This window comes from Acipenser ruthenus, chromosome 5 (genome assembly GCF_902713425.1).
Source record: "Acipenser ruthenus chromosome 5, fAciRut3.2 maternal haplotype, whole genome shotgun sequence".
Taxonomy (NCBI): Eukaryota; Metazoa; Chordata; class Actinopteri; order Acipenseriformes; family Acipenseridae; genus Acipenser; species Acipenser ruthenus.
In genome coordinates, this window is record NC_081193.1 from 15141543 (window position 1) to 15153558 (window position 12016).

General features: G+C 39.1%; 1 protein-coding gene across 3 annotated transcripts in view; it reads right to left on the minus strand.

Annotated features, from left to right (window-relative positions):
- Positions 1-12016, minus strand: part of LOC117403051 (putative Polycomb group protein ASXL2) — a 102999-nt gene that overhangs the window by 54449 nt on the left and 36534 nt on the right. For all 3 annotated transcript variants that reach the window (XM_059023721.1, XM_059023722.1, XM_059023723.1), the window contains one exon: positions 2467-2549. In XM_059023721.1, the coding sequence (XP_058879704.1) occupies positions 2467-2549 (83 nt within the window). The remainder of the gene's footprint in view (positions 1-2466; positions 2550-12016) is intronic.

Here is a 12016-nt window from a genome sequence, read left to right on the forward strand (position 1 = left end):
TTAAGCTGGTTTGCAAACTAAAGGTACAGTATTTTTTTTAAACAATTATTGATATGTCTCCAGACAGTTTACATGCAAAAGTCATGACAGTTTTCCTCATGACCTGTTGTCAGGAAATGCGTTGCTATGCAGTTCTGATTTAGGAAAAAAAACTCGGCCGTACCAATGCAGATTACTCAATTCATAGTCATTTAGGGGAGGGGATATTTAAATGTCTGTGTCTGCTTGCTAAGTAGGAAAAGAACAACTCTGAATATCGTGAGGAGAGCGTCATGTGTTGCCATGGAGATAAAAACATTTAACAAGAGAATCCACATTGTTGCGCACATTCTGAATTACGTCGTGCATTAGCTACTTGTTTGTCTGGTTACCTTTCCAACACACACACACAATTATATAAAATATAATTTCTACAAGTTTTACTACTTAGAATTTATATTTGTGTGTGTGTGTGTGTGTGTGTGTGTGTGTGTGTGTGTGTGTTTGTGGAACATCTAAAAGTTACATTTAATTAACACTAGAACAGCCTTTTACAATAATGTTTTTATTTTGAATATAACCTACAATATTCATTTTTTTTGTATATGTATACAAGCCTCTTATTATCTCTACTGGACCTGGCAGCCATCAATTCCTTCGTTTTGTACAAGGTAGGAGAGATTTCATCTTGAAGCTAGCCACAGCGATTCAGCAGAAACATTTCGATCACAAAACTGCAAAGCTGCAGCAGCTCAACCTGGATTCTGTGCTGCGAGTGACACACACACACAAGATAAATCATATGTTACTTTTGTTTTAGATTAAAGTTTTGTATGTACATATACCAGTTTACACACTAGTTTCTTTTGAAATGTTTATTTTATTATAGTTTTTCATTTTTTGAAGTAGTGCTTTCTATGTGGCAAGTTAGAAAATAAACCCTGTTCATTAATTGTTCATTTAAATACGGCATTTCGGACGTGCAGATGTTTGAGATGATGTGCTTGAATAAAACTTTTGAGTTTTATGCGATAGTTTGGAGATTACGTGAGATTAAGTCAGAAGAACTGGATCTTGACTGCTGAAATTTCGTGAGCCACAAGCACTATTCCTGCTCCGTTTTACATCGGTTTTTACAGCTATTTTTATCGTGAGAAAGTGACTGATCCTGCCCTTAAAGTCGCGCTGCCAAAAGGACGTCCTTTTGTTATTTCACGATGTATTCACATGACAATAAACCAAGCCAGAGGCACTATAATACATGAATTCAAGTCTGCCACTTCAACACTGCAGCTGACTGATAAAAAAAAGCTTGCTCATCCGTTCAAAATGCTATGACTACATAAAACAGCACTTCTCAGGGGATGGGGGAAAAACACATTGCTTTTAATATAAGCTTATTTTAAAGATTAAACTACTTACAACGTATTAATTAAATGTCACTAATTAAATGTATATTTAATAATAATACTCAACTCTACAGACATTACAGTTATTACATTTCTTCATCACTATGACTAAGTCGTTTTGTGATCCGGTGCATATACCCTGCGTACAGTAGGTGACAGTGAAGTTGTTTCTCATAATCTCATAAACCACAATGGAAACTTTTAGCAGAGAAGACGAAGACCTATAGTGGACAAATCTGCCAGAACGCGTTCAAGATTCCTGCCTTCCCCAAGGGGATCAGTAAATAGGAATTGTATTTAGTATTCTGCCAACACTATGTTTATGCCGATACTGTCTGCATGCATTCATTTTAATTTAATTTGGATTATAAAAGTAATCATATAAACATAATTATGCAATGAAATTGATTAAACAAAATACCATTTGCGTAAAACAATATCAAAGTTTATACTTTTAGGCCATACAAATTTTGAAATGACAGAGTTTGGGGCACTTGACAGTATACACTTACTAAAACATCCAGAACCAATCTTGCACATTTCCCTTTTTACACTGAATAAGGATGTAAGACATATTTTATCATGTTTATAGGGTCTTTAATAATCTAAACAGTGACACATAAATACAGCACTGCCAACCTAAACCCTGTATCACAGCATTTTATCGAGTTAAAGAATAATTTATATGCACTGAATTTGCATCACATTTATTTTTTATCTGCTTATTATGCTATGTGTTGTTTATTAATGTTTCTGCACATGGAAATTTGACCAGTTTAATAAAGTCAACAACAAATTTTACATTTGGGACTGTGTCCAAGCATGCAAGCTCTAATGAGGCCAGTATTAAAATGACCACTACTTTCTTCACCCTTGAACAATGAGTTTGTCAATGGATAATATGTAAGCAACTAATTGTTTTAGGGGGAAATAAATGACAGGTGCACACCCCAAGAGTATTGGTGGTAATTTTTCTTTAAAGAAATTCCACCTTGCTCAGAACATGTCAAATATGTATGTGTAGAAACGTTAACAAATGATAATTAACAACACATAGTATAAAAAGTGCCTTTCTTACCTGATCTCTTTCAAACCCTCTCTTTGGATCACCTGAAGAATTTCTTTATGGCTCATGGGTGTGTTGGAGTACTTCTCCAGTACCTGAAAAAAAGCAACAAAAACAGAGCAATTATAGACTTATGGGTGCCATAGGTTTTAAAGCTGACCCAATCTTAACTTGCCAAAAAGCAGTACTGAGTATACAGTATGTACTAAAGACTGAAGCTTTGCCAGGGTATTTACTGATTAGACTGCAGATGACAATTTTATCTATTCAAGGAGTCCTGTTGAAAATAAAGTTTGTTTTACAGGAGTGTGGCAGGGCGAGGAGCCCTGCACATGAAAAGGGGGCGCGGCAAAGCCCTGCCATAAATGTATCGTTTATTTTAGAACGGGGTACCCCTCCGCCACTGTGCAATTTATTATTTTGTATTTTTTTGTTTTATTATTATTATTATTATTATTATTATTATTATTATTATTATTATTTATAAATATGACGGCAAAGCTGTATGTTTTGTTATTGTTTTACAGCGTGGATGTTTTACAGAATGTGGCAGAGGGATTATCAGATAATTGATTGCTAGTTAATCCCTCGGTCACTAATATAAAAGCTTGCAGTTCTCCGTGCTCTGTGTGGGTGTTTGGAGGAGCGAGTGAGAGCGAGAGAGGCGTGTAAAAAAAAGAATAAGTACGATCAGTGAAGGCTACTGCTATTTTCGTTTTATTAGTCAAATAAACGACGCAGCAGCGTTTTTTTGCCCTGCAGTACTGCCTCTGTTTTTCTTCCTGCTTCTGGCCTGATGTCACCATTCTGCCATCCCTGTCTCAAGGGGAGATCCCTCTTTCATTATTATTTGTATATTTAGCAGATGCCTTTATCCAAGGTGGTTTACAGAGACTAGGGTGTGAACTATGCATGAGCTGCAGAGTCATGTACAACAACGTCTCATTTGAAAGGCAGAGCACAATGAGGTTAAGAGACTTGCTCAAGGTCTCACAGCTGGGATTTGAACCAGGGACCTCCTGGTTACAAGTCCTTTTCTTTAACCACCGGACCACACAGCCTCCTAATACATAAAGTACTGGTGTAAATAACACAATTTTAAATTAAATAACTTGCTTTGAAAATACTGTATTAACCCTTTGCGGACTACCATTTTGAAGGCCGACTGACACGGCTTAACTTTAGGGCATGTATCAGACCAAATATCTACTTAAAGTATACAGTATTATACATTTCTAAAAAGCTGTTCTTCTGCAGATTACTAAATAAACAATGGCTTAATTATATGATCAAGTACACCCTACATTGACCTAGTTTGAATGTGAAAAACAAGTTTAAAAATCCACTTGAAAATTAATTTTTCTTTAGAAATGTCCTCATAAGGGTAATTTACTGATTTCCTACTTAAAATTTGTAAAGTTATCAGTGGTAGCCACAAACCTCAGGAACCAGAATCTGAAAGAGTTGTTTTAATATCATGTATGGTCTTGATTTTATACAAAATTGTTTGACAGGTGTGCATTTTTACCTTTTTGAGTCATGATTGGCAGGGTTTTTAGCTTATTATGTAAGTTAATGTATATATCCATTTAAAACATAGTGTAAAACCATTTAAAAGCTGAGTGGCTGTAGAACCTGAAAATACCAAGGATTACACTCTGACATTAACTAAAATTTAAATTTACCAAACTAGAACGCAAAAAAAATAAAAACATGCACATTTTCTTCTTTTTTAAATTGCTTTAAAAAATGTTTTAGTTCATAACAAAAATCACCTGTATACTCATGTACATACCTATGTTAGAATATAGGATATGATTATTATTAGCTTTATGTTGTTATATTGTATACATTAATGTAAATAGGTGCCTTAGATTGCCTGATGTGCGTAATGTAACCGTATTGCTTTATATATTATTGATGCTGTTAGTTTGCCAGCATCAATAATATATAAAGCAATATGGTTACATTACATCAGACTGCCTGGACTGTCTATGAGCTATGATTCAAAGTAGATCTGCGATCACTTGATCCATTTAAGCGTTGATAAACTGAAGGAGTAACTATATACTCTGATTCGTTAAACTTTGAATAACCAAGTCTGTGATTAATCTTGATTAACTGTTGGCTGGGGATGTGAAAATCTGTAAGCCAGTACACGGACAATGGACTATAGGAGTTTATTCAATCTTATTTGCCCTCCTGTTTGCCTTCCCTTATTCTACTAGAAAATGAAAGAAGTGCACAAACGTGACCGGGAACAAGTGGTTACTGGCCTCTCACTGGTGTATAATGCAAACAGTTTAATTTAGGAGAGTACAACAGACAGTTTACTTTAGGGATTTTTATGGACCTATTTTTCTTGCACCTGCTTAACTAGCTCCCCAACCAGCATGTGCATCTGAAAACCAGCATGTGCATCTGAAAACCAGCATAAGCATCTGAAAACCAGCATGATCATCTGAAAACCAGCATGTGCATCTGAAAACCAGCATGAGCATCTGAAAACCAGCATGTGCATCTGAAAACCAGCATGTGCATCTGAAAACCAGCATGAGCATCTGAAAACCAGCATGTGCATCTGAAAACCAGCATGTGCATCTGAAAACCAGCATGTGCATCTGAAAACCAACATGAGCATCTGAAAACCAGCATGTGCATCTGAAAACCAGCATGTGCATCTGAAAACCAGCATGTGCATCTGAAAACCAGCATGTGCATCTGAAAACCAGCATGTGCATCTGAAAACCAGCACGAGCATCTGAAAACCAGCATGTGCATCTGAAAACCAACATGAGCATCTGAAAACCAACATGAGCATCTGAAAACCAGCATGTGCATCTGAAAACCAGCATGAGCATCTGAAAAGCAGCATGTGCATCTAAAAACCAGCATGTGCATCTGAAAACCAGCATGTGCATCTGTAAACCAGCATGAGCATCTGAAAACCAGCATGTGCATCTGAAAACCAGCATGTGCATCTGAAAACCAGCATGTGCATCTGAAAACCAGCATGTGCATCTGAAAACCAGCATGTGCATCTGAAAACCAGCATGTGCATCTGAAAACCAGCATGTGCATCTGAAAACCAGCATGTGCATCTGAAAACCAGCATGTGCATCTGAAAACCAGCATGAGCATCTGAAAACCAGCATGTGCATCTGAAAACCAGCAGATCACAAGCTCTGACCATTCCTGGGACCTCCCAATCCACTGCACCCGGTCTCTGTACAGTAGGGGCCTATTCTCAAAATGTTTTACTCCATGCCTTAATTATTTTTCAAGGCAAAATAATCAAGATAATGCTGCAAAACGTTTAAAAAAGGGGAGTAAATTACAGACGGTGTTAGAATGTTTTCAGAATAGGGCCCACAGAATGTGAAGTTCAGCTAGGATCATTTACCTAAACACTTTGTGGCATACTAAAAAGATCAATAGCAAAGCAATAAAGAGAAATGTTGTTACGCTCACAAGACGTAGATTTAACGTATTGGTATGGGAACAATCCTTTTTCTAACTGTTTTTTTTTCATTCATGAACTTAATATCTAGGCATGTACTAAATAAGGGTGGTGTTATTTTTCTTGGTGGAAATTACTGTGGTAAAGCAATCTCTATGGGCAGTGTCTGCATCTGCTCTTTCCTAATGAGCTGATGGAAGTGTGCTTTCTCCAGGACAACAAGCTCCACCCATATGCACATCATTCCAACTCCCCAGTGATCCTGAAAGATATCATCATTTAACATATAGTATGTACGGGTATTGTAGCATGCCATCTGCGGTTTATGCTCTGGATCTGTAGAGATAATTCCCAACATTAATATTGTAGTTACCTGACTACCATACACATTCATACCTCACCAAACCTTCATACTTTACCAAACACCTACAGTACAATACAGATCGTGTGTAAAAAAAACTGCCCAACCAGTAGGCCAAGTGTGAAACAAGATATAATCTACTTTTTATCAGAGCAAAAAGTTGAACTTGTTACAGACATATGTGAAAAAAAGTAAAATGTTACAGTAGATTAAGAAACCACGACAATTAGCGACACATTCCAGTTAATGTGAGCTCACTTTAAGCAGTACAGCACTGGACAGATCTCAGTTTGTCTGGCTAATAATTATATACTGTACACATCAAAACAATTGCAAAGGATGTCACATGCTGTAATTAACAAAATGCAGGCTGGGAATTATCATCAAGGTACAGGCTTACTTTTACATTACCCCACAGGATTGGTCCCCCTAGGTCTGGACAGAGGCATGTTGGCAAGGTAACATATTAGAAAGCTACTGTAGCAGAAGGCTTTAATCTCTGTAGATTTATTTCCACCAAATCTTACCTACTGCAATCTTACCTTATCTAATACCATCACTTGGTAGGTTTCAAATTTCCCTAAATGAAAAATGAAAATGTTATTCCTTGTTTTATTACACCATACAGTAATATTATTTTATTACATAAAAAAACTATCTGAGAACAGGGCAGTACAGTACAGGTACGGTATCATATGCTTGCCAAAGGCTTTAGAGCTGACAAAAATAGTTCGGACAGTAACTGTGTTCTCTTCCATGACTCGAAATGAGCTTTAGCTATTCCCACAATGCATGGATGGTACTGACAGAATGTAATAAAATATCCATGCATCCACTGCATCTCATTCTGAGCACTCTCAGTTCTAATGATATTGCAGGGCTCCAGATTAGATAATAATAATGTGGCTGAGACAGCACCCAGAGCCCCTGCTGAATTAAACCCTTGAACAGTTATGACAAACTCATCATGCACCCTAAACACAATGTCTTGCAGGGCTCAGGTGCGAAATTAATGGGAAGGAGGAGCTTTTATTCTCTGGTCCAAGAACCACAATGTTTAGTTAACTTTTACACAGAATACATAAAAATAAAACTCTGATTAACTGCAGGGCTATCATTATTATCATTATTATTATTTATTTCTTAGCAGACGCCCTTATCCAGGGCGACTTACAATTGTTACAAGATATCACATTATACATTATTTCACATTATTTTTACATACAATTACCCATTTATACAGTTGGGTTTTTACTGGAGCAATCTAGGTAAAGTACCTTGCTCAAGGTTACAACAGCAGTGTCCCCCACTGGGGATTGAACCCACAACCCTCCGGTCAAGAGTCCAGAGCCCTAACCACTACTCCACACTGCTGCCTTTGGAAATAAAACATGGAAAATAAAAAGAACATTCTGGAGTTATTATTATTTGTTTATTTAGCAGACACCTTTATCCAAGGCGACTTACAGAGACTAGGGTGTGTGAACTATGCATCAGCTGCAGAGTCACTTACAACTCCGTCTCACCTGAAAGACGGAGCACAAGGAGGTTAAGTGACTTGCTCAGGGTCACACAATGAGTCAGTTGCTGAGGTGGGATTTGAACTGGGGACCTCCTGGTTACAAGCCCTTTTCTTTAACCACTGGACCACACAGCCTACTAGTTATGTGTTGACAAGATCCTTTTACAACAAAATAATCAATTAAGAAAATAATAGTGAAACAAGCCTCTGAATGCTAGTTTACATAATACGAGATGTTTGTCTTAAATTATTGTGAAGCACACGCCACTGAAACTGCTCGTCCCTCCATCACTAACTCTCTACTCTCTGCCTGTGCTGCCTCCCTCTCCTCTGTCCTAATTCTCCTCGACCTATCTGCAGCCTTTGACACAGTCGACCATTTTATTCTCCTGTCCTCCCTCGCTGACCTGGGACTGTCCAGCACTGCTCTTGCCTGGTTCTCCTCCTACCTCTCCGATTGCATATACCGGGTGTCCTGGCATGGCTCACCCTCTGCCTCTTGCTCTCTTTCTACAGGTATCCCCCAAGGCTCAGTCCTGGCACCAATGTTCCCTCTCAGCTGCGCGCATGCACGGCCGCACAGCAATCTGGCGGGTGCCGCGCACCAAAAATATCAGGCCGCGCAAAACTGCACACGCTTACTTCATAAAATCTCGCGCACAGCACTCCTCTAGCTTTAGGACCCTAAAAATATAAATTTTTTTCTGGACATAAATGCTGCACCGCCGCAGAGGTATCAATCACCTGCTTTGCATATATCAGTTTGGACATCGAGGAAATCCTATTGGTTAAGAGAAACAAAGAACTACCTAGCAATAGCCAACTGAGTGTGTTTTAAGACATGCAGTGCCCACCACTGATCTCTCAATATAGTGTAAAACTTAACAATATTATTATTATTATTATTATTATTATTATTCATTTGGACTGCATGTTAAGTTACAGCAACAAACACAAGGAAAGAAGAAAAGGTAAGCGGGTATGACACCGTTGCAAAGTTAAGCTGTATTTTTTATAAAAAATAAAAACAATGGGAATTGTATATTTTTTTTAGTACATAGAAACATAAATCCCTACAACACAAGTGACCTCACTATCTCAAAACTGGAAGAGATGGCAACATCTTTACAACACCATTTAAAATAAAATATAATACAAATGCAGAAAACTTATGTTATAGTAGTACGTGGTTTTTCTGATAACTGCATTGGTGTGTGCTTCCTTCGTTTCTCTTTGGTCGTAGCTAATACTGTGTGTGAGTGCTATATGTTATTTCTTTGGTTTGGTAATTAATTGGAAGGGTGGTCGGACGATGTTAAAACCTTAGTTTATTTAAAATCTTGAATCTTCCTCTTCTTTCCCCCCTCTCCTCCCATATCTCTACCTGTCTCTCCATTCCTCTTGAATCCAACACCCTCTCTCCCTCCTCATGAACCAAGCACCTTGGTGTCACCCTTCACCCCTCCGTCTCCTACTCTCAGCACATGTCTACTCTGGCAGGCTCCTGACGCTTTTTCCTCAGCAACATACATAGAATTCGGCCCTTCCTCACTGACTACCACACCCAACTCCGAGTTCAGGTCCTGGTACTGTCCCGCTTTGACTACTGCAACTCCCTCCTGGCCAGGCTCCCTGCTTCCGCTATCCGTCCGCCCCAGCTCATCCAAAACTCTGCTGCTCGCCTTGTCTTTTCCCTTCCTTGTTTCTCCCATGCTACTCCGCTGCTCCACTCCCTCCACTCCCTCCACTGGCTCCCTATCGCCGCTTGCATCCAATTCAAAACTCTTGTACTCGCCTATCGCTGTCTTGACCTTTCTGCCCCCACCTACCTCCAGGCTTTTATTTCTCCCTACACCCTTTCACCCCCTCCCCTCTTCTGCCACCGGCAGATTAGCTGTACCCCCACCTCTGCTCCCCCGCTTACAGAGCCCGCTCCTTCTCCACCCTTGGCCCTCAGTGTTGGAACGACCTACCCACGGATATCAGCACTGCTCAGTCCCTGACCATCTGTAAACCTCACAACTCGACTATACTGGACTATATGTAGTGTTCCGCGTTTTTGGTTATTTATTTTACATATATTAAAATATGGAAAAAATCGTTAAAAAATAGTTTTTCATTGAAACATTGGTAAAAATCGTTGGGAAAAAAATCTCAGTTTACACACTTCACATGTGGAATATGGTGCGTAGTAGTTCTGGTTTCTGCTTAATAATGTCCATGGCATTTATGATGAAGCAGAATCTGTGCAAGTCAAAGCCACATTTTCCCAAGTTAGCTTGTACTTTGTTAACGTTTGGGCAATCGTTGTGCTGACGGAAATAGTATCTACAGAAGGTATGAACATGACATCGGCACAAAACAAGCCAGGTTTATTCACCTTGAAATCATAAAAATAAAAGAAAATTGTCAGAACTGGGTGGTGCAAGCCATTGGGAGAATCACACTGGACATTTCCATCAATGCATTCCATATAGGTTTATCAACTAAAGCATCACCATTTTCTGTCAAATATTTACTATTAAGATTGTTGGTGTTAGGCAGTGTTTTAGCTGATGGACAGACAGTAATGTCACACGAAGTCACCAATACATACCTCTCTGCAATAAACAGTGGCTGTCCAGCAAAGCACAGCGCTCTGACAAACTCATTAGCACAGTCATTCTGTGCTTATTAAAGCATGTGTAAAAACCACATAAATGGATTGCTTGTCTCTCAGTTCACTTTATTGTTTTAGTTTAATGTGTCAGTATGTCAGCGTGAACATGTATTGTACCTCAATGCATCCTCTATCTCATCTGACCCTCTATTCTGCTATTTTTGCTTTTTGCATACATCGAAACATTCGTTTTCTTTTGAATATTCATATTATATTTTCGTGCAAGTATTTCAGTTTAGTTTCTGACCAAGATAGTAGTAACTACACCCAGCAATTGCCACAATAATCAGACTTTGATTGGACAACATAATCAGGTGATAATGTGTTTGTGAAGTGACAGAGCGCCATGTTTGAACGTTGTTTGATCTTCTGACGTCTAAACGTCTGCTGTATCCTAGTATACAGTGCAGGGCTGCTTATTACAATGTCAGAGTAAAAATAAAACAGCATTTTAATCAAAATATTGTGTATTACCTAGAAAACAGTACCGGAAAATCATGTATAAATCAGTAAAAACCGATGTCCAGTTAAAAAAAAAATCCTGTAATGTTTTGGTACAATTCGGAATAAACAGCAAACGAGGAACACTAACTAAATGGCACTGTGGCAAAGTGGCTGCTGATTAAGACTGGATGCAGAGGTGATGCAGTGCAGAAACAATCACATGTGAAAACTGTAATCCAATTTGGAAAATGTTCTTTTTATTTTAACAGAAATCCTGGTCTGGCGACCAAACAATAATCCTCGGGCAATACACCCCTGGTGTAAAGCTCGGCAGGAAAATAATAATGATTTGTAAACAAAACAAATAATAACACGTTATCCGCTCCCACTATACTACTAACACAAATCACCGGCCCGGCTGTGTGCAGTAGTGCTCAAGGTGGGTGATAACAAATAACAGTGACTGTGGTGTTGTTGTTCCGGGTAGTGCTGGCCCAAGGCGACAGCTCCGGAGACGTGTTAGCCGTCTAGTGAATTTACAAACAAAAGACAATTACTAACAGTGCTACAAACAAACAAAACACTCACAAATATTTATTGTTTATTTTTGGGAACTCTCCCAGTCCTTCCAGTTCCGTGCGTCTCTGAACCCAAGTGAAGGAACCGATTACAAGTCTCCGTCCCCTTTTTATGCTTTCACGCATGACCCCTTGGTAAACTAATGCAGCTGCCTTACAATCAGCGGCTGCTACATTGTTTACCTTCCGGGTCAATACGTTCTCGCAACAGAGACTCGCCTTCTTCCAGACTGGCCAACTCTCCGACCCGGGAAAGAACTGTCAGTCCGGCCCATCAAAAGATCTCTGTCCTTGCTGCTTAGCGCCCTAATGGGTCGGGAGGGAGATTTACAACCAGAACTCATTATATTTCTGTCACATATCCCACCGCTCAGAGTGGAGCCAAAGGAACACTCGGCTGAATCTATCTTTCCCATTACTCCCCCCTCCTGGGAAAAATAATCTTCATTTTGATGGTCTTTCCCTGCACAGTGTACCATATGGTACATGAAGGGCTGCAACGCCAGATGCCACCGAGTTATCCGGGCATTGCTGTCCT